This window comes from Doryrhamphus excisus, linkage group LG3, assembly GCF_037039965.1.
Source record: "Doryrhamphus excisus strain RoL-2023G ecotype Guam linkage group LG3, RoL_Dexc_Guam_v1.1, whole genome shotgun sequence".
Lineage (NCBI taxonomy): Eukaryota > Metazoa > Chordata > Actinopteri > Syngnathiformes > Syngnathidae > Doryrhamphus > Doryrhamphus excisus.
In genome coordinates, this window is record NC_136359.1 from 10,935,848 (window position 1) to 10,959,121 (window position 23,274).

The window sequence follows — 23,274 nt, forward strand, 5'->3', positions numbered from 1 at the left end:
GCTGCAAATAAGTATTTGAACACCTGTGTATCATCTAGAATTCTGACCCTGAAAGACCTGTTAGTCTGCCCATTAGAAGTCCACCTGCACTCCATGTATCATCCTGAATCAGATGCACCTGTTTGAGGTCGTTAGCTGCATAAAGACACCTGTCCACCCCATACAATCAGTAAGACTTTAACTTGTAACATGGCGAAGACCAAAGAGCTGTCCAAAGACACCAGAGACAAAATTGTACACCTCCACAAGGCTGGAAAGGGCTACGGAGCAATTACCAAGCAGCTTGGTGAAAAAAGGTCCACTGTTGGAGCTATCATTAGAAAATGGAAGAAGCTAAACATGACGGTCAATCTCAATCGGAGTGGAGCCCCATGCAAGATATCACCTCGTGGGGTCTCAATGATTCTAAGAAAGGTGAGGAATCAGCCCAGAACTACACGACAGGACTTGGTCAATGACCTGAAAAGAGCTGGGACCACCGTTTCCAAGGTTACTGTAGGTAATACACTAAGACGTCATGATGTGAAATCATGCATGGCACGAAAGGTTCCCCTGCTTAAACCAGCACATGTCAAGGCCCGTCTTAAGTTTGCATATGACCATTTGGATGATACAGAGGAGTCATGGGAGAAAGTTTTATGGTCAGATGAGACCAAAATAGAACTTTTTGGTCATAATTCCAATAAGCGTGTTTGGAGGAAGAAGAATGAAGAGTACAATCCGAAGAACACCATCCCTACTGTGAAGCATGGGGGTGGTAGCATCATGCTTTGGGGGTGTTTTTCTGCACATGGGACAGGACGAGTGCACTGCATTAAAGAGAGGATGACTGGGGCCGTGTATTGTGAGATTTTGGGGAACAACCTCCTTCCCTCTGTCAGAGCATTGAAGATGGGTCGTGGCTGGGTCTTCCAACACGACAACGACCCGAAGCACACAGCCAGGAAAACCAAGGAGTGGCTCCGTAAGAAGCATATCAAGGTTCTAGCATGGCCCAGCCAGTCTCCAGACCTGAACCCAATCGAAAATCTTTGGAGGGAGCTCAAACTCCGTGTTTCTCAGCGACAGCCCAGAAACCTGACTGATCTAGAGAAGATCTGTGTGGAGGAGTGGGCCAAGATCCCTCCTGCAGTGTGTGCAAACCTGGTGAAAAACTACAGGAAACGTTTGACCTCTGTAATAGCAAACAAAGGCTACTGTACCAAATATTAACATTCATTTTCTCAGGTGTTCAAATACTTATTTGCAGCTGTATCACACAAATAAATTGTTAAAAAATCATGCATTGTGATTTCTGGATTTTTCTTTTTAGTTTATCTCTCTCACAGTGGACATGCACCTACGATGAAAATTTCAGACCCCTCCATGATTTCTAAGTGGGAGAAATAGCAAAATAGCAGGGTGTTCAAATACTTATTTTCTTCACTGTAGTGTCCACACTGTGTTTGTGTTCCCACCAGGTCCTCATGGAGGAACTGAATGAAGACGGAGTCTTCTTGGGGCTCACATCTTTGTTCCTGCTACCAGAAAACAGGCAGAAAGTGCAGCGCTTCATCTCTCAGTACATCTACAGTTAATATGTTAAACAGCAAGAGCCCTAAACTCCTTGGCGTGAAAGAGTGTTCCGTGTTAGAAAGGTTCCACGCTGTGTGACAGAGGCCTTTTGGGGTTAATTGCAATTTGATTTTTCAGTTATGAGACATTGATTTTAAAGATGTTTTTTTTTCTTTTGTAATATCATTAGCATAAAGCCGCTGGAGACGAAGATTAGGAGGTTGCTGTAATCAGCTGTGAGGGGATGGTGATGATGCTGAGTGCTTTCCCCATGTTTATATTATAATGAGGGAGCTTTTGTTTGCTACACGTTCACATTTCAACTTTTTATTTTTTTGTGCTGTTCATTGTTTCATGTTAATGATGCCCATTCCGATGAGGACCACTTCTGCTCATTTCATTGTTGAATGCAAAATTGAGTATTTTGGTTTATAAAGACAACAAGAAGTCTGAATTTTTAAATTGTATTTATTGAGCAATTCATAGTCATTGCTCTTGTAACAGCAGTCATAGGTTGCACCTCAGGAGATTGACCGAAACACCTACAGCAGCATCAATACAGTATGTACAGACAAGATGCAAAATCCAGCAGCAGTTCAAAGTCAGCATGACATTCTACTGCCCCCCAGAGTTGGCCTGCATGTACTGTTCAGTTCTGAGGCACAACCAATACACACACCCACATAGAAAGTAGTATTTGCTTGCTCTTTAAAGACGAAAAATAATTACCATCTGTGGTGTTTTGCGAACAATCACAGCTGAAAATGTATGATCACGTTCAGGTGGAAATTTCACTGAATGACTAAACTACAGCAGTTTAGTGGTTGGTCTCAAGCAGGATGTAACGCCAACTCTGCACGTCCAAAACCCAACAGCCAAATGGGTAAGAGGCATGCCCTCTATTGCCCTCTTTACGCCAATGCTTTCCCAATTACTACATAAAACCATATCTTCCAGTTAACGAGTTGTCTCAATCAAGCAGGAAACAATCAAGGTATTTTTCATTTCTTCTAGTACTTTACTTTTGAATGAAAAGTGCAGCTGATAATGTGGATGGGTTTGGCAGAAGTTTAGATGACTGAGTTGATGATGGAGCCTAGCTGGTCTATTTGGCACTCCACCACATCTCCTTTCTGGAAGACAGAACCATGCTTGAACAGAAAATACTGTTGCCAATACACAATTCAACAGCAGCAATAGTGTTCCAATACAGTAATGGTGATATTGTTAAGTTGCCAAGTAAATAAAATTAAAACATTTGTCTAGAAACCAGTCTAGGATGCACCCAGTATCTCACCCTAAGATAGGCTCCAGCTTACTGGTGACCCTAATGAGGGCAAGCCTTGTAGAAAATGAATTGATGGATGTTTCTCAGCTTCGGTATGCAGTGCTACACACACACACACCAGCTTTTTCTACACTTTATCATCAGTTTCACGCACCTTGAGGAAGACGGGTGGCTTTCTGAACACACCGACGCCAGGAGGGGTGCCTGTCAGGAACACATCACCCGGAGTTAACGTCACAAACCTGGCAAGAGGAAGAGGAAAGAAGCAGAAGGAAGGTAAGACATATTTCCAGCAAATTCAGTCCCACCTAATGACTAACTATCAGCTCCTACAGTTAAGTTTTCACATGCACTTTGGAGACGTGCAAGATGAGCAAAACATGTCACATTTCAGAAAACAAATTAACCAAAGGCAAAACAAATTTACATTTCAGGAAACTCAAGAAGAAAACTCTAATGAAGATTTTAGGAAACACATTAACAAAAGACAAAATACATTACAAGCACTTGTGTGATGGGTAATGAATATACCAATATACCAAAGCCCAGATTGACAGTTAAGAAACAATTAGCTTGAACATATGAGGGTGCATGTTGTGTTGAATAAAGACATGAAATGGTTGACAAAAAGGTGCTCAAACTGCGGTCAACACGTATCTTCCTTGTCAGAAATAATGACTGTAGCAGCCATACATATTTGTATGTGTCCCTCGCTTTGCTGCACCATTATTCCATGTGAGTACAGCGTATGAACATTAATTTGTTGGAAATGATGCATTTGTCAATGAGTGTTCTGAAATGTAAATTACTTTTGCCTTTGGTTAAAGTGTTTCACAGTTTGTTTCGAACTTGCCCTTCTCATTCACCATTGTAAAACTGTATAGGCAATGTGTTAAGTTAGGTTCCTAACTGTCATAGATCGATAGATTAAAAAAAAAAGTTAACCGTTATACAAATACAATACAATAAAAGTACTTGCCCTTCGAAGTTACCTAACAGATAAATTAATGGCGAGAGACCAGGAAGATGCTTACAAAGCAAAATACTGTCACCTAGTGGACTCTACAGGTGCTGCTGCCTGACTACAGTACATTTATGCAGGCAGTTTTCGCAGAACAAACATAATGTGCATTGCAATTGATTGGTCAATATGTTCTATTTAAGTCATTGTAATAAGAAGCCAGACCTTTCTGATGTCACAGTAAGTTCCTAAGTTCCATGGGTTACATACGCTCCCTATGGTGGAATATTTCCTCTATTTTACACATAGCCGGAGACAACCCCTTTGTTGTACAGAGCCAGGTATATTTAACATCTCTGAGGCAGTATTGGTCCTCTGACCAAATGAACCAGAAAACGATTTTGATTTGATTTTAAATGTATAATATTTCTTCAAGTTTGGGTTGTTAACTCTTTCGAACTTTGGGGGTATTCTACCATGGAGCTTTCAGTGTATCTTGTAGCATTTTTTTAACTGTTTTTAAATATTGCCAAGCCCTTTTCATTACAAAAATGTAGATGTTTTTTTAAGCACCGGTATGATAAATGTACTCACTTTGACACCCAAGAGATCAGCGCTTCAGTCTTGAAGATCATCTGGTCAGTGTTGCTGCTCTGGACGGTGTCTCCATTTACCAAGCAGCGAATGCCCAAGTTGTGAGGATCTGGAGGTGATTTGTATACGTTGTTTACTACTTTTACTCATACTTAGTACGTCATAAGGTACACCTGCACAATCTAATGAAATCCAACACAACAGCAATACATGAAGCTAAGGAAAGAGCATCAACATGAGCAGACTGTTTGATACATTCATTCATTCATTTTCAACCACTTTTTCCTCACAAGGGTCGCGTGTAACCTAGCATGTTTTTGGAATGTGGGAGGAAACCGGAGTACCCGGAGAAAACCCACGCATGCACGGGGAGAACATGCAAACTCCACACAGAGATGGCCGAGGGTGGAATTGAACCCTGGTCTCCTAGCTGTAAGGTCTAGCGCTAACCACTGGACCGCCATGTTTGATACAACTCTTGCAAAAATTGAAGTATACCCAGTGAGTGTATATTCTATCTTTAATCCAACATATTAGGGTAGGAAGTGAGTCGACACAAATACTGTCTCACCTCTCACAGCATCAGTGGTTACCAACGCAGGGCCGAGAGGGCAAAAGCTTTCAAAGGTCTTTCCCAGCAGCCACTGCTTTCCATTGCGCTTCATCTGCCAGTCGCGCGCGCTGACGTCATTGGCCACCATGAAGCCCGCCACATAAGAGAGTGCCTCTTCCTCCTGACAAATGAGGCAATAATACAGTATCTCATAAAAGCACACACACCCCTTTGAGAAAACATTTTTATTATATCTTCCCAAGGGACAATACCACACAGCCATTATTGTCTACATACATAAATGGCTGGCAAACCCAGTGAGTACACATCATAGTGAACATGTCTAAATTGTGTCAAGGTTGGCCTCAGAAAGAAGCAGTCCCCTTAATAAACCCCAGTTCCACAGTTATATTGCTATGGCTTTGCGTTGCCATCTACTGTATTTAGACATTCATGATAATATAGAAATATTAATTTTCCCTGGATCATGAATCTATTCTGCTATACACACTATACTCTGACTACTCTAGAGTATCCAAGTTTCATTTAAATTGTACTGTAGTAATGTGAGTAGAGTTATGAGATACTATATGTGTAGCAGTGATGCTCACTTTAATGTGCTTTCCTTTTCGTCCAATCACAAAAGCCAGTTCCACTTCCCAGTCCACCTCCTTTAAGGATGACATGAAGGTATGAGGTAGTATACATATCCCTCCATATAGTGCATCCGGAAAGTATGTTACAGCCTCATTCCAAATTGTATTAAATTAATCTCTTACCTCAAAATTCTACACAAAATACTCCATTATGACAATGTGAAAAAGTTTTTTTTTTTACTTTTTTTGAATTTATTAAAAATAGAAAACAAAAAAATCACATTTACATAAGTATTCACAGCCTTTGCCATGAAGCTGAAAATTGAGCTCAGGTGCATCTTTTTTCCACTGATCATCCTTGAGATCTTTCTACAGCTTAATTGGAGTCCACCTGCAGTAAATTCAGTTGATTGGACATGATTTGGAAATATAATAACTGTCTATATAAGGTCCCACAGTTGACTGTGCATGTCAGAGCACAAACACCAAGCATGAAGTCAAAAGAACTGTCTGTAGACCTGCGAGACAGGATTGTCTTGAGGCACAAATCTGGGGAAGGATACAGAAAAATTTCTGCTGCTTTGAAGGTCCCAATGAGCACAGTGGCCTGAATTTACTGCAGGAGGACTCCAATTAAGCTGTAGAAAGATCTCAAGGATGATCAGTGGAAAAAAGATGCACCTGAGCTCAATTTTGAGCTTCATGGCAAAGGCTGTGAATACTTATGTAAATGTGATTTTTTTGTTTTCTATTTTTAATAAATTCAAAAAAAGTCAAAAAAAAAAAACTTTTTCACATTGTCATAATGAAGTATTTTGTGTAGAATTTTGAGGTAAGAGATTAATTTAATACAATTTGGAATGAGGCTGTAACATGACAAAATGTAGAAAAAGTGAAGCGCTGTGAATACTTTCCGGATGCACTGTATGCTGTGCAATGGACTACATATTTTCTTGGTGTCATTCCAGGATCCTGGAACTTACCTGGCTCTCAGAGGGTAGAACAATATCATCGTATGGCCCTGTGATGGCATTGGGAAACTTGCTGAAGATGATGGGCTCTTTGGGGATTGGGGCATTCTGCTCCAAGCAGTGGTCACGGTAGTTCATACCCACACACACTACCTTCTCCGGGGCCAAAATAGGAGACAACAGCCTGATGTCTGAACGCTTCAACACGCACTGACCAGATGACAGCGCCCTGAAAATATGGGATAGGAATTTCGAAAGTGGTCAGTATCCTTTTCAGATTGCTTGTGCAATCACCAAATTATGTGCGATACCTCTGTGCACGCTCCAGACCTTTGTCTCCGAGCTCCAGCAGCTCTTTCATCGTCAAGGGCATGGAAGGGTCAAACGCCCTCAGGTCCACCACGCCAAGCCCTTCACCCTGCTCCACTCCTATTCTGACCCTTTCGCCACCTGCATCACCATGGCGATGAAACTGGACCAGACGCATGGCTGTGTCACATAAGCCCCGCCTCTGTGGGTTGACTGTGTGTCTTGGAGAGACTAAAGGGAGAATGCGCAAGGAGACAAGGGGAACTCTCATCTGTTGATGACAAAAAAGGCAGAGATAAACATGACACACAAAAAAATCACCATGAAGATTTTAATTTGAGTTTATACTTGAGGTTAATCACGGCACCTCTACCCTTAAACTCAATCACAACCCAATTTTTCTCCCCCTGTAGCCTTGATTCCCACCCACTGCCCCAAACGAGAGATCTCATGGTCCACTGTATCAAAAGCTGCAGTTAAGTCTGACATCTTAAGTACAACACACTCAGAAAGATATCATTAAAACAAACACCGGTTCAGAAAATCTCGATAATATTGTGCTGTATCAAATGTATGCTTTTAAACTGACAATAATGCTGAGTCTAATGTTGTGGCATTGGTTTGCAGTTTTGCTACATCATAATACTTTTCAGTATACGCCCTCTAATAAGAGAACCAAATTATTAGAAACAGCTCCAACCAAATAATAAGCATACTGTCCACCTATCTGACAGTGCTAATAAAAACTGAATTGTATCAGTTCTTGCATGGAATGGATTTTGCATGATTAGAAAACGCAAGATTACCCAAAATATTTTTGCTGGCAGCTGTAAAAAGTGCAGATCTTCCTTAGGTCGAGCCACAAGAGTTTCCTACTTGAAGCTCGAACGTCGTCGTTGCTCTGTTCTTACGTAATTTCACAAAAAGCTAAAATGTACAAATAGTTCATTCACCCATTTATTGCCCTTTGCTCAGGCTCTTGTTAGGTCAATACTCACCTCTGCGCTTTAAAGCCTCCACTTTCACAACTTCCGGTTAGCTTCCGCAGTGCATTCACGAGTCATTTGTGTGGCTACTGCCATTCAAATAACCTTAAATTAATTTTGTATCAATTCTAACAGACACAAACGCACAAAAATGAATGAATTAATTAATTAAATACGTATAAAGTTGGCGTAATTGTGAGCTGAATTGTGAAATCTATCTTAAGCCTACAATTCCCAGCAGGCAGCTCGAAGAGCCATTCAGTGTAAGTGGAAGTTGGCAAATTTACTGAAATTCGGTGTGTACAATTACAAATTTATATATAGAATTTTACTTAAAAATGTATTTAATAATAATTTATATCCAATTAAATAGGCATTCATCTTTTCTTATGAAACTATGTCAATAACATAGTTACGTTTAAACAGGTTAGGGGAAATTACGCGTTTCCGAAATCATGTGAAGGCAACGCCGGTTCCTTTCTAGTAGGTCACGTGGCCGGCGGTTAGCCCCCTTGCTACCGGTTATCAACAATTTCTTTCGCTTCTTGGACCACCAGGGAGGAAGACCAAAATGTGCACCAGGTGATCAGTACCTTTTATTTCTTCTCGTCTTGGTGTCGGTTAATTCAAAAATAACAAATAGTTTGAATTACTTCGGCTCGTGCCTGATTTATTTGCGTTGCATATTGTGTTTCATCATCGCGTCAATTATATATGACCAAATGATTTGGTATGGTATGGTTTGTTTCAGGCATTCTTTTAACAAGTTGTTACATGAGGTAACATTATGTGCGAACATTTAAGCACAGTCAGCATAACTTGCTGTGTACACTGCTTTATTGGGTTTACCAGCAACATTTTATATCAGGTCTAAATGGCTGTCATTGTTCTCTATGACGTTTGATCCTAACTTTACGAAATGCACAAGAAGACGTGCTGGTGGTTGAGAGATAAAGGAATGGTCAAAGGTCCTTCCACTCATTGGCACTGTTGCCTGCCATTTGCTGATCACATGCTGTTAACTGTCTGTCTGTTAACACTGTTAGTGTGATTCTAAAGTGTTTTTTGTATTTGTGTATAAAGCATGCAGCCCATCGAGTGGACCACTGATCTCAAGAACCAGAAGTAAGTACCAGGAGAGATGCCACACATCCTCTTTTTCATGCATGTGTATCCTGCCCAGACAAATTTGCTGATTACTGCATTTTTCTTTCATAGTTTTGATGGTATCGTCTTGGTGACCCAGAACTATGACGACTTGCCCTCTGAACTTGAGTGCCTGAAAGCTCCTCTGCAGGACTACAACACAGTAAGCATACAATCCTTAACAGTCAGGTTCAACAGAGAAGCCAGCGGTTTTTCCTCTTTCAACAGCAAGCTAGTTGAAACTGACTCAACAGTGCCTCTGCTGGTTTCAGCCAAGTAGTGCACCCCATTTTGCTCCAGTTGCATCAAGACCCAAATAACCAACAATGGATACATTCTCATTGATTCATCACTCAACAGGTGGACAGTGGGCTGGGGGATGAGGTGGTGCTCCTGAAGGTCCCAGATCTCCCTGGCAACCGGTTGGTGTTTTCTGCCACCGGCCCCGTGAACCGCGACTACGATGATGTGAGGTGTTTCAGCGACGCAGCAGTGAACGCCATCAAGAGGTTAGTTTTGTTTGCTTTCACACTTTAGGAAGTTCTGTCGTGTTTTGAATGTCTTAACCCGAGTGTCCTTATCAGGGCCCTGAAAGCTGGCATGCAGCGCCCCCTACTGGTGTGTCCGCCCCACAAAGACTACAAGAATAGCACACTGGTAGCTGCACTGGGAGCTCTTCATGCACTCTATATGGTGAGACAGTAGTATACTATACTATGTATTCATTTTAGCTACCATTAGTATCTTTTCCACAGACAATAGTATAGAAATGAAAGTTAGAGAAGTCAGTGTACAGCTTGGAAAGCAGTATAGATTTGGCCACTGCATCACCTTCAGTATGTCATCTTGAAGGTGTTTGGGCCCGTTCTGTTGTTGCAGGGTTGAAATTCATATTTTCCTCAATGAACCGCAGCTCTCCATTTGCCGCCAGTACTCATGCTGTCATTACAATTGCTGCAATGTGAGGGGTGTGCTCAGTTTTGGGAGGTACTGAGTCTTAATAACTGTGCATGTCTTCCAAAAGCCTCTGGAAGTGAGGGAGGCAAACATAAAGTCGTCCATCAACAAGGTGTGTGTGCTGGGCCTCTGGGTGGCTCAGGAGGGCCAGGGACAAAGGCTGGTGGATTTGGCTAATGCTCTGGAAAGTGGAAGGTAAGTCAGAGAAAATGTCACCTCACTCCCTGCTGGTGGTGTTCCCTCTCTCCACGTGCATCTTCTCTCTTAGGCTGGCATGTCGTGATATCGGTGGCTCCGATCCAGAGCGTATGGCTTCTCCGCGTGTGGCCGAGTATGTGACGGAACTGTTTAAAGACAGCCCTGTTCAGGTAAAAAAAACAGAAACATCCTCATCAACACAATAGTGGTTTTCCCTGCATATAAAGTGCAACTCCGTATTCTACATTTCAGGTAGAAGTAATAAGTGACCTGAATCACCTTGAGAAGGAGTACCCCTGCTTGGCTGCTGTCAACCGCTGTGCCAGCAGTAAGAGTACACCTTGTTGTTACCAACCTTATTAGTGTGCTTGCTCATACTGCATTTTCCTCCTCAATGCAGGCGTACCTCGTCACCAGGCCAGAGTCATCAAGCTGCAGTACTGTGGCGAGGGACCTGTTGAGAAGACCCTCATGCTGGTGGGCAAGGTGAAAGGACTTTATATACAAACTTCCTATGTCTATATTTGTTAGTCTTGTATTTAAATCTATTGTCTGCATGAGGACACTATCGAAGGCATGCCAAAGCACTATAAGGTGTTACTATGAGACCTTTTTGGACTTATACAAAATGATTGACCCAAATTGCAAATATGGTTTCACCGAGCAATTCAGACACAACACGCCGGACATTCATTTAGTCCAATAAACCACGCCTGCTTGTCTGTCAAAAAACCTAACCTCATTTTATTTTCAGAAATTCAGCAGTGTTGTGGAATATAAAATACTAACTGCGCTCAGACATAGCTTGTCGATGATAGAGAGTGGTGGTTACTAGTTTATTGTACATTAATTTACTTATTGTTCATACTACATACTACACTTATCTTCCCAACAGAGCATTCTCGAACATTCATACACGTGACTTAGAACAGATGACAGTGACGTGTAATATCATCAGTTCTCCAACAGCACGTTCTTGAGCTTTGAATGTATGATGACTATGTCTGTGTTTAGTTCCTTATCTAGTATTGTGGTCTAGTTTGTTAGTAATGATGTACGGGTGTAAGGCTTAAAGTCTCATATTGAATTATCTCACTGAAATTGTCATTAATTCATTCCAGAAGGTACATTCCAGACAAGTATGTATTTAGAATTATTTATTTAAATTTTAGCAGTCACACAATTAAATGCACTAACAGTAAGTCAGCAACACATAGGGTACCAAATTTGGTTACTTGTATAAAAACTGAGACAAACTTTTTGCTAACATTTCAGACAAAAAATCAAAACATACCAAAACTGGAGCGTACAAAAACCAAGGTTTGACTGTATGTATATAGGAAAAGATAAGATAAGATAAAGATAAACAATGCAGCAGCTAAAACAGAATTCCACTTAAAGAGCGATACAGGGCCCACTGATATCATACAAAAGCAACGTTTATTCCGGGTTCAAATAAGGAAGGCAACTCAAACTGTGCGCATTAAAGAAAAAAAGGATAAAACAGCTTGCAAACTGTTTACAATGTAGTTAATAAAAGGCAGCATGAAACATGACAGTTACATTCTGAATAAAACACCAAAAAATTATTTTTTGTGAAGTGGTGAAGGCTCCGTCCAACTCACAGTGCCTGGTATAAAACAGCGTTTTAATGCAAATGAACCGCTAAAATCTTTAATACATGAGGACATTGTCTCTGTTATTGCCAGCTGTTACATGTGCACAATAATAATGATGATGATGATGCTGTCGACAGGGCATCACCTACGACACAGGTGGAGCGGACATCAAGGCTGGTGGTGTCATGGCTGGCATGCACAGAGACAAGTGTGGAGCTGCGGCCGTCGCTGGCTTCTTCCAGGTCATCTGCCGGCTTCTTCTACTTCTTCACAAGGTGACAAGCAGGCCATTCCTACTAATGCCAATTTTCCCATTTTAGATTTTGGCTAAGCTGAAACCAAAAAACCTGAAGGTTGTTGGCTCCATGGCCATGGTGCGCAACAGTGTGGGTGCAGGTCAGTGATGTACACTTCAATGGAGGTGCTTAAAAAGTGCTTTTTAGCATATTGCTCACAATTTGTGTTTCTTACAGACTGCTACGTGGCAGATGAGCTTGTGGTTTCGCGCGCCGGCCGCAGAGTCCGAGTGGGAAACACAGATGCCGAGGGACGCATGGTGATGGTGGACCTGCTTTGTGAGCTGAAGGAGCAGGTTCGATGTTGACGCTTATTTATCTTCCCCAAGTATTTTGTTAGCCATTTGTTAGTTAGCGGTATTGTTCAGGAGTAAGTCACCCATGCAGAAAACAGTACTGTGTAGAATTTAGCTGCATGCTTTGAAAGGTAAAATGTAATGCCATCTGGTACAAGCAGGCCTTGACTAACTCATGGCTACCATGTAATCTGGATAAAGACTCCTTGAACATGTGATAGGATCTGCTTCTATGAAATGTATATTGGTAACATCGTTAGAATCTTTTTAATTAATTGCATTTAATGTTGTATTTAAACCTTAATGTGTCCTGTGTACAATGGGAGCGATTTAGTTGTTAATCTAGCTATAACTGAGGTACTTTAAGTTCCAACTTGCACTAAAAAGGATTTGCAATGAGTCATAGGACCTATATTTGTTCATAAATGAAGACCTTGTGTAGTCCAAATTGAAACCTTACCACTAGAATAACTCTAATAAGTTGTGTATGTCAAGATAAATGTGGTGTAAAAAACACTTTTTTTCCTGTAGTGTTCTCATTTAAGGGCCATGTAGGAACAGAGATGGCAATTTTGAAAAAGAAATAATAAAAATATAATCCGGCAAATTTAACCAATGTCCATTCAACACAGCTAAAATGTCCCTAAGATCTCTTAAAGTTACTTGGAAGTATCCTGCTAACTAGCAAACAGATGGATAAACACAAATAGTGGATCTCCACTTTTACTAAATTTGTTGTTCAGTATCTTGACTAGAGTGGTTGGCGCTCAGACGTCACAGCTAGGAGACCAGGGTTCAATTCCACTTTCGGCCATCTCTGTGTGGAGTTTGCATGTTCTCCCCGTGCATGCGTGGGTTTTCTCCGGGTACTCCGGTTTCCACCCACATTCCAAAAACATGCTAGGTTAATTGGTGACTCCAAATTGTCCATAGGTATGAATGTGAGTGTGAATGGTCGTGAGGAAAAAGCGGTAGAAAATGAATGAGTATCTTGACTAATTCGTACATCATCGCCATTGTTGCTCCTACATTTTTGCTTTTTGGTCACTCTACAGGCAGTACGTGAGACTTCCCCCGAGTTGTTTACGATTGCAACACTGACCGGCCATGCCATCAGAGCCATGGGACCTAACTACTCTGTGAGTGCAACTTTTCCGTGTTTCAAATACCAGTGACATTGTGTTTAAGCTTTGGATCTTCCTGTAGATTATCATGGATAATGGACCTGCCCACCGCACTGGAAATGCTGCTCGCTGGCAAAAAGGTAAGACAAAAAAAATGAGACATTTTGAGCTCATTCGGACAGATTAACTTGTGTCCGTCTCTCGTCATGCAGCTGGTGAAGCTCTGGGTGACGTGTTCGAAGTGTCCACCATCCGGAGGGAAGACTACGAGTTCCACAAGGGTAAATCAGAATATGAGGACATCCTCCAGTGCAACAACTTGCCATCTTCAGCGACCCCTCGAGGACATCAGACCCCGGCTGCCTTCCTCATCATGGCATCAGGCCTGCACAAGGTTATCAGGAGGGGTGGTCATAACTCACAATATGCATTGCAGATCTGTGACTGACTCCCTTCCTGTGATTGCACATCAGCACGGTGTGGATTCTGAGACTCCTCTGCCATATTCCCACGTCGACATCGCCGGCTCCAGCGGTCCCTTCCCTGGTGTACCAACAGGGGCGCCCATCCTTGCCATGGCAACCAATTACATCCTGTCTGAGCTCTCGGCAGAATCTTTGGAGTGTGAAGTGGCCTGAAGTGTTAAGAATACCATTATTCTCAATGTGTGGTTCTATGACACTCCATCAACAACATTTGTCATTGGTTAATAAATAGCATCTCTCCATTGTTTTTCCATTACTTTCATAATACTTTAATATTGACCAATAAATAAATATTTGTTTAGAACTTTAATATAACTGCCGGTAGGCTTAATTTGCAGAGTTGAAAATGTTGTATTGAATGCAGCAATTGTACATTATATTATGAATAGTTCCACACTATCAAACGGAGAAAAATACAGTATTGCAGATGAGTACTTTTACTGTACACCAGTGAAGTAGGTTTTATTAAACCTAAACATTTGACATGTTTAAGTGCTTACTTGGCATATATTTAATTTAACTTAAAACAACGTAATGGTCAGTATTTCACGAGTACTGGTTACATTTATTGTGATAGCCGTTTTTGTTTTGGTGCCAGGTGGACCTCTCCAAAATGGCCGTCGGGTTAGACATCATTTGGGAGGCTAATAGACCAAACTGAAAAATGCGCAATTTAACTAATTATTTGCTTTTAAATGTAAATATAACTTATATGTTAATGGTGGGTATGTAAAGTTTGCAAAGGTGAAAACGTCGTCTATATAATTACTAGTCTTGTTTTCCCGGTGGCAGTAATTACACATATGAGTAGTTTAACATTATCAAACAGAAAAACATTGTAATGTGATGGTTAGGTACTTTTACTGTACTGCCACTAGTGAAGTCGGTTTCATTAAGTACCTAACAGTGACTATTGATTCTATTTGCTAGTAGCTGTCAGTAGTAATGCAAGGCGGACCTCTCTAAAATGGCCGTCGTGTGTGACCGGTGCTGATGTGAAAAGGCGGGGCCCATGTCGGATGTGGAAATGACGTAGGGACGCCGAGTCATTATAATGTGCCAGTGGCGCGCGGACTCTGCTCAAACCTTACCTATTCATAACTTGAGGTACGTCTCATTTTAGGGCTTACGCCGCACAAAGGCTTTCATTTTTAAGTATTTTCATTCACTGTCTTAACTCTAAACGTCGGCCCTTTTACTTCCAGGAAGTAACTCTTTCGCCCAGCCGACTATTTTGTTCGTAGCCTAGCCTTCCATTAAGTCAACAGCAACCATGTTTGAGGCTCGCCTGGTCCAGGGATCCATCCTGAAGAAGGTGCTGGAAGCTCTGAAGGATCTGATCACAGAGGCCTGCTGGGATGTCAGTTCGTCGGGTATCTCTCTGCAAAGCATGGACTCCTCTCACGTATCCCTGGTGCAGCTCACCCTCCGTAGCGACGGCTTCGACTCATACCGCTGCGACAGAAACCTCGCCATGGGAGTCAATCTAAGCAGGTTAGACCCTCAAAAGAAACATTTGTAAATCGGTGCTAGTTTACAATAAATACTACTCGCTAGCAGAGCGGCCTTTTTGTGCTTCATCTTAGCTAGGTTGACATAGTAGGCTAACCTTGGGTACAGTCTTTAAAGTACCATTTGTAGGCCACTTTCTTTTGAAGAGTTTTATCGTGACGTGCTTGCTTTAGCCACTTGAGAAAGCCTGTTGTGTCAGAGTAATGGCGAAGAGAAGGCGGCCATCATGGCGGAGTTGCCCGGGCATGTCCCTTCAGCAGACCCTATGTTTAAATCTACCGTTTGGCGCTCAATATATTCCACGTAAGCACGACGCATTGGTAAGGCAACGCTTTGCTAAAGAATCTGGTCCATTTTCGTTGTCCTTTCGTGTAGACGTCATTTGAGCGCCAATTTCAGATGGGGTGGCTTGGCGGGAACTGTTGTTAAACCCGGGAATTTAAACTTCCGGTAGTGCGTCAGTTGACGTCACTTGGTATTTGCATGTTTCGTTGCGTCGGATCGAATAATTGGGTAATTAAGCGACGTAAATAAATGTCAATTAGTGTGCTTATGTGTTAAAGACGTTATAACAGTCCGCTTTATAGTTTTCATTTGACTTGGCGGGAATAGTTAAACCGGGAACTTTAGCTTCCGGTCACACTACGTCACTTCTCGATGGCATATTGGACAACGTACAAAGCTCGAAGACTTTAATCCACCAATGAAATAAGACATTTAGCCCCTATTTTGCACATAATTGATGGAACAATGTTGCTCACTTTAAATGTTTAAACACCGTTGGAAGTGTTTACTTTTTCTGTTTTTTTTTTCCAGTATGTCCAAGATCTTGAAGTGTGCAGGAAATGAAGATATCATCACGCTCAGAGCTGAAGACAATGCTGACACACTTGCACTTGTCTTTGAGACTATCAGTAAGTTTTTTTTATTCATAGAATTAGCTGGACTTGATTTATTTTTCTTTAATTTTTTTCTGTGGTGCCTCACAGACCAGGAGAAGGTGTCCGACTATGAGATGAAGTTGATGGACCTCGATGTAGAGCAGTTGGGAATTCCAGAGCAGGAGTACAGCTGTGTGGTGAAGATGCCTTCAGGGGAATTTGCCCGCATCTGCCGTGACCTCTCTCAGATCGGCGACGCCGTCATGATCTCCTGCGCCAAGGACGGGGTGAAGTTCTCCGCCACTGGAGAGCTGGGGACAGGAAACATCAAGCTGTCCCAGACCAGCAATGTAGACAAAGAGGAGGAGGCAGTGAGTTGATGAAGCGTCTTTGATTTGTGAAAAGTGCCATCGTTACCATGTCCCTTTTAACGACTTTAAAACTGAAGAAGCATAAAAATGGCGGTTGTACGGCGTTCCAGGTTTAAAAGTTTTTCTTCCGTATTTCAATCCATTTTTCTCAGGTCACTATTGAGATGAACGAGCCTGTTCAGCTGGTCTTCGCCCTCAACTACCTGAACTTCTTCACCAAGGCCACGCCGCTGTCAAAGACGGTCACTCTTAGCATGTCAGCTGACATCCCTCTTGGTAAGTATTTAGCATCACCATCTCCTCTACTGTTTAGCTTTGACTATAAATACCGGACATGTGATCTTCTTTAGTGGTGGAGTACAAGATTGCCGACATGGGCCATGTCAAATACTACCTGGCACCCAAGATCGACGAGGAGGCGTCCTAAGTTGTATGAAAGCCAGCAAAAAGGGAGACGAATTAGAGAAGCGGGACGAGGGGGGGGGGCTTTGGTGAGGCTGGCCCGAATGCTTCATTCTTGGAAGACGGGAGTGGTCCAAACATGCCCCATTGTTGGAACGTCAGCACTTTTTTTTTAAGTCCCCACCCCCACCCTCTCTCTGGGTTGGTGCCCTGCCTGCCGCATTCACACCTGCAGTTAAATTTGTAGATTTGTAAATACTTTGTGGTTTCTCATTGTCAGTCCCCCAGTCGTATTTGTATCCGATGACTCCATTCCAAATAAATAATCAACCTGTTTGCACTTTGGTTACATTCCTATGAAACTCTGATATTGAATTGTAATGGCTGGCATTACTCTAAAACAATCACAATGCATCATCAAATGAAATGTATCAGACCAACCTTTACGAAAAATATACAATATTTTATGTTGGCGCTGTAGAAAGTTTTTTTTGCCTCCAAAGCATGGAGGCACTCCTGTATTGTTACTGACTGTCCACCAGATGGCGCTGTTTCACTATTCCTAGATGTCTGCTGCTCGGTTCACCAACAAGTTGGGGGTTTTGCTTTTTTTTTTTTTAAGCCAGGAAACAAACAGCCAGGATTTTTTCTTTTCATTTAGCGCCAGAATGAAGCGATCAAGCAGTAAATCTGCCTGCTGCCAGCTAATTTGTACGCATTTAGTCAGATAGTTTTAATCTATTTGCAAAGCCTTAATCTGGTTGGCACTCACGCTACATTGCTGTCATTGGCTCTGCACTAACTTGAACATACAGTAAACTGGTGACTGGAGGTGAGCCGCTAGTTGAGCGTTGGCATGGAAATGGGGAGTTTTCTTGAGTTATGTTTACATCATTTCATTACTTTTTTTCATTTCCAGGTGATAAATCTTCCCGGTAGGGGGGAAAAAAACAAAAGTGAGTAAAAGCAGAGTGCATGAGATTAGGACTGTCTGCCAGAGTAATCCTTCACTGCAATATGAAAACTCATCTGATGAAATGGCTCAACTGTAATGAGCCTGCAGGAGGATGGGAAAAGCGATGGGTTATTTCGGGTTGGCTTTATTTGGAGTAGATGCGCCTGATGGCTGTTTTTTTTATTTTGAATATTCTCCAGTTAACACCAAATGCCCTATATTGAGCTGAACTGTTGACTTCTCTTGGTTTTTCCCCTAACAGGACGTCCTGAGTGAGTCGCATGATGATAAGGGGAGACAAGCATGTCTTCCTCTGAGGGACAGCAAGTACTGATGATAACTGATAAAACCTTCCTGTTTAATTAACAACTGACCTTGGGGTTAACTGTAATTACTTGATGGAAGCAAAAGGAAAAAGGTTACAGCACAGCCTCATTTTAAACCCACTTGGTATGGCGGCACATAGTCTTACCCAGACTGAGATGTCTTTCATGGTTCTGTCAAATAATGGGAATTATAAATATTTAACTTCAGTAACATTATTTTGTTATTAATATTTTTCCACTTTTCTGACCTATAAATGTAGTTAGAATATCGTATTCTCCCGTTAAACCACGCCAAAGTTTCGGATCATGAGGCTTGCACATTAGGAAGTGAGCCCTGAAAGAAGTTTGCTATGGATCAAAACGCTCCTTTTCACAGGGTGTTGCAAAACTGTTCCTTTGTGATGTCACAGATGTGCAGCCTTCCTTACATGGGCATGGCTGTAAGCCAGATAAGTTCTCTGCCCTCCCTCAAAATGATATGCGGACTAATGCTGCACTGCCATATTCTGCTTTTTTTGTTTGTTTGTTTTGAAGCATTCTTTTCCCCAGAATTTGGCTTCAACTCCAAACTGCCCCATTTTTGCATTGTAACTTAATGTACCTTGTCACAAAAAAAAGCTTTTTTGTTCATTGGACCCCAACATTTGTACAAATATGCGAACCGATTACAAAAAATGTGCTCACCGAAGACAGTGCATGATATGCTGCTGATGGTGTTAATCCATTGGATGCTCATCTGATCTCAAGTGCCAGGTGTCACACACCATGATGATTTTTACTTTTTAGCTTTTTTTTTTTTTTTTTGGAAATGGGGTTGATCCAGACAATGCATGATATGCTGTCTGTGAAAATTTGAAACTGTGAAATGCAACCCAATAGCGGTACAAATATTCAGAATTGCAATATAATAGATTTGTAATTTATGCACTTTGCAGGCAAGTCAGTGCATGATATGCCGCTGGTGGTGCTAATCCATCAGATGCCCATCTGATCTCAAGTGCCAGGTGTCACACCCCATGATGATTTTAACTTTTTAGGTTGTTTTTTTTTTAGAAATTGTGTTGATCCAGATAATGCATGATATGCTGTCTGTGAAAATTTGAAACTTAAAAATGCAACCCAATAGTGGTACAAATATTCAGAATTACAATGTAATTGATTTGTAATTTGTGCACTTTGCAGGCAAAACAGTGCATGATATGCCGCTGGTTGGGATTCAGATATTTATGATATATAGTACATATTTTTCCAGTTTTTTCACATTGGAAAATTGTACCACGTTGAACAGTATTTCAAGAGAAGCGTGTTCACGTTCGGTATCCAGGGTTGCATTAGGAACAAGCTCATCAGCCTGTTTTGTAACATCGCCATGATGTGTGGGTCTGGGTGACTCCATCGCCACTGTGTAAACCTGTGACACTGTCTTACATAAGCCCACACAGCTCCATGAGAGGAGGAGGAGGCTGCATGGATTATTGATGCTCAAAGGCAGCAAGTCACATGACACATGGGAACATCACACACACACACACACACATGCGATTATAATATTTCAGGTATCGAAATGGAGGGATTCCCTTGTACCACTGTAACAACAATCATCACCAGCCCTTTGGTATTACCCAGCATGCTTCACAGCGAACCCCCATGAATTTGTGACTCCCCATGTCAAAGTCATCCCTGCTGGGATTAGCATAATAATGACATGTCCTTTGTCCCCGTTTTCTTTCGCACAGCACAGAAAAGAGGAGGATGGAGGCCTACAGCATCACGCCTAAATGGCACATTAGGGACTACCAATCAATAGTTTATCTTCCTTTATGGTGTTAAGTGCATCAGATTGTTGTATTGCATTGTTGTGTAGTGGCATATTGGCACATATTTATTTTTAGTGTGTGACTTCAGTACCTTATGCATAATAACAAGAATACATTGAGATACTACTGTATCTTTCATTCATTCATTTTCTACTGCTTATCCTCATTAGGGTCGCAGGGGTGCTGGAGCCTATCCCGGCTGTCTTTGTGCAAGAGGCGGGGTACACCTTGGACTGGTCACTAGCCAATCACATATTGTATCTTTGTGTGTCTTATTGTAAAGTGAGACCAGGGTCATTCATTTGTTACAGAAAGTGTAACTCAAACCAAAATGGACTCTAACCAAGGAAAGTTTTCCCATAGAAAACAATGTAAATCCAATTGATCTGTTCCAGACACATTTTATTGACAATAATTGTAGTTTTACATGGAGAAAATTATGCAAAAAATTAAGTAACGACACAGTGTATGCCTCTGCTTGCTTCTTGTGTCCAACCCCAAGCTTCGTTAATTCCTCAATTTACAAGGAACCTACAAGATGTTGAGCTCCAGAGAAGAAGCTTTCTATCTATCCATCTATTTATCTTCTACTTATCCGAGGTCAGGTCGCCGGGGCAGCAACCTAACCAGAAAAGGCCAGACTTCGCTCCCCCTGGCTACACCATCCAACTGTTCCATGTGGAGACTGAAGCATTCCCAGGTCAGTTGAGAGACATAGTCTTCCCCAAGGCCTCCGACTGGTCAGACGTGTCCTGAACACCTCCCCAGGGAGGAGTCCAGGAGGCATTCTGACCAGACGTAGGACAAAGGTCCACCAGTAAACTGAGGACTTTGCCTTTCACCACAACGGACTGATGCAGAGTCCACATCACTGCAGACACGCCACCACTCCTCCTGTCATTCACGAGTCCCTTCCTTCCCTCACTCATAAACAAGACCCCGAGGTACTGAAACTCCTTCACTTGGGGCAGGACCTCGCCCCCCTGACCAGCGGTGGCACTCCACCCATGGACAGTAGAAGCTCTCATTGCAGAAAAAAACACAAAAGCACAAATACAACAGTTTGTTACGCGCAACTTATTTTACGCTAACCAGGCGGTCAAACGCAAACCAAGGCAAATTCTAGCATAAATTTTGGATGCTAACCGAAAAACAATGTAACCAGTGCAGATGTTAACTGAGGTTCCAATGTAATTTTTTTTATAGACCAATACAGCAATTAAAAAATAATTAATGTTTGGGTTTGTGAAAACCCAATCTCCTATAGAGCAGCTACACACAATAACCCGCACAGAAAACTTTTTAGATATTCCAGAATCTGCACCTATTCCAGATATATTTCCTTTGATTTGTGCTTCCTGCCAAAACGGTCTGTTTTAATTAATTCCACCCATGGCCCGCCTCCGGGCATGCCCACTCCGCTGTGATTGGTCACACTTCCAAAGTGTTTCCTAACTATGAACCATATCATCATATAACCTCTGTGACATCACAAAGGAACTGTTTTACCACGCCTTTTCAAACCAAGCGTTTTGAGTCATCCCAAACTTCTTTCAGGGCTCACTTCCAAATGCGCAAAACCTCATTATATGAAACTTTGGCGTCCTTTAACACGAGAATACAACATTCTAAGTACATTTATGGGTAAAAAAAAGAATAAAAAGCATATTAAGTCCTTTTTAAAATCATTTCATACTTTAATTGTCATTACTTATTTTATAATATTAGTATAAGTATGCAGTGTTTTGCCAAAGATATGTAAAGAAAGAAATAGGCTTCTTCATCCGGTTCTTCATGCAGTTAAGCCTGGACAAGAAACTGGACTCAAAATGTGCACAAATAAACACAACCACAATAATAAATGTTAAGTTTGTTATTAAATTGAGTAAAAACCCGTACCTCCAAATTTAGTGCCAAAGTGGGATTGGGTGTGTGTGTGTGTGTGCATTAGAAAAACATTGTGCAGGGTCCCTAATGTTATGTCCACTGACTGCAACTGTCCCCTCTGTGTCCAGGGAAGCCACATTTTGCTACGTAGCAACTGTTTCCAAGGCTACTAAGTTGGTCCCCCCCCCTTGCTCCCCCTACCACCCTGCTTCTATATTCCACAATAACTCACCCATGTCTCTTTCCCTCCCATGTGTCCATTTCCTAAAGACCCGCTGATCACTTGTGTGTATAATTGGGAGTATTGGCTTTTTGGAGAGGGATGCATGCCCTTATGTAGAAGGCCACCTGAAGAGGGAATAAAGACAGTAAAAGCTGCTTGGGCGTATCCAGACATATGAATGCATGCCTTGGAGCCACACAAAGATCTATTTATATCACTCCTAAAAATAGACAATCTTCTCCATAGAAACATAAAATCCTTCTTTCTCGGAGGGGGGGATTATTCTCAAGCTGCTACATGTGTGTGTGTGTGTGTTTTTGTACATGCACCTTAAGTGCACGGGCAGCTCTATCTTCCAGAGGTGGCAGCAAAAGGAGAATCATCCCAGCTGCGAGCTTCTTTCTTGGGGGGGAATCTCCACTCTGACGCTCAGCAGGAAGCAGGCCGTCTTTTACCATCCTTTCATCCTCACACACACACACACACACACACAAAGTCAAAGACATGTTTTTAACCGACAGGAGTGGCCGTGTTGTGTTTGTTTACAGTGGAGAAAAGGAGATGTGGCTAATCTGCACCACAATGGAAAAAAAAACATGCAGTATAGTTGTTATAATACTAATAAATAGCACTCCTAATGTCCCCAAAATATTAGAAACAGGTATGACGATGATGCAGTGCAGTGCTACACCACTGTTAACAATGTATATAATCACATACAGAAATAGATAATACAATGCGATACCATATCCTCCATCCATCCATTTTCTGTACCATTTGTACCGTCACTCGGGTGACAGGTATGTTGGAGCCTATCCCAGTTGTCTTCAAGCAAGAGGCGGAACACATCCTGGACCAGTATGATGCAATAACCATTCACTCCAATTGTAATGCAGTTCAATTTCACTCATTCCAATACCGATACCGTACGATTCATGCAATTACTCCAATTATGATGCTACAGAGT

General features: G+C 41.8%; 4 protein-coding genes across 7 annotated transcripts in view; 3 read left to right on the plus strand and 1 right to left on the minus strand.

Moving 5' to 3' along the window:
* Positions 1-2,330, plus strand: part of gpat2 (glycerol-3-phosphate acyltransferase 2, mitochondrial) — an 86,771-nt gene extending 84,441 nt beyond the window's left edge. For all 3 annotated transcript variants that reach the window (XM_058070388.2, XM_078789636.1, XM_078789637.1), the window contains exon 24: positions 1,461-2,330. In XM_058070388.2, the coding sequence (XP_057926371.2) occupies positions 1,461-1,577 (117 nt within the window). In that variant the 3' untranslated portion in view covers positions 1,578-2,330. The remainder of the gene's footprint in view (positions 1-1,460) is intronic.
* Positions 2,003-7,809, minus strand: fahd2a (fumarylacetoacetate hydrolase domain containing 2A). The gene is made up of 8 exons (XM_058070389.2): positions 7,633-7,809; positions 6,829-7,097; positions 6,530-6,746; positions 5,562-5,621; positions 4,969-5,131; positions 4,398-4,506; positions 2,997-3,084; positions 2,003-2,687 (listed from the first exon to the last, which is right to left on the minus strand). Exons 2-8 carry the CDS (start codon positions 7,095-7,097, stop codon positions 2,625-2,627), a joined length of 969 nt encoding a protein of 322 aa, XP_057926372.2. The 5' UTR covers positions 7,633-7,809; the 3' UTR covers positions 2,003-2,624.
* A 468-nt stretch (positions 7,810-8,277) lies between these two features.
* On the plus strand, positions 8,278-14,343 carry LOC131128159 (putative aminopeptidase W07G4.4). Its single transcript, XM_058070756.2, has 16 exons — positions 8,278-8,394; positions 8,896-8,937; positions 9,031-9,121; positions 9,319-9,467; positions 9,543-9,651; positions 9,983-10,110; positions 10,184-10,283; positions 10,366-10,441; positions 10,514-10,599; positions 11,870-11,974; positions 12,053-12,128; positions 12,206-12,324; positions 13,380-13,463; positions 13,531-13,588; positions 13,661-13,842; positions 13,922-14,343. Exons 1-16 carry the CDS (start codon positions 8,384-8,386, stop codon positions 14,084-14,086), a joined length of 1,581 nt encoding a protein of 526 aa, XP_057926739.2. The 5' UTR covers positions 8,278-8,383; the 3' UTR covers positions 14,087-14,343.
* A 576-nt stretch (positions 14,344-14,919) lies between these two features.
* On the plus strand, positions 14,920-17,439 carry pcna (proliferating cell nuclear antigen). 2 transcript variants are annotated; one of them, XM_058070589.2, is made up of 6 exons: positions 14,920-15,040; positions 15,178-15,427; positions 16,262-16,359; positions 16,435-16,697; positions 16,850-16,973; positions 17,048-17,439. In XM_058070589.2, the coding sequence occupies exons 2-6, from the start codon at positions 15,207-15,209 to the stop codon at positions 17,122-17,124; spliced, it is 783 nt and encodes a 260-aa protein (XP_057926572.1). In that variant the 5' UTR covers positions 14,920-15,040; positions 15,178-15,206; the 3' UTR covers positions 17,125-17,439. The 2 variants fall into 2 exon arrangements, with proteins under 2 accessions (XP_057926572.1, XP_078645766.1); XM_078789640.1 differs by having other exon boundaries at positions 15,009-15,427.
* The last annotated feature ends 5,835 nt before the right edge of the window (positions 17,440-23,274 follow it).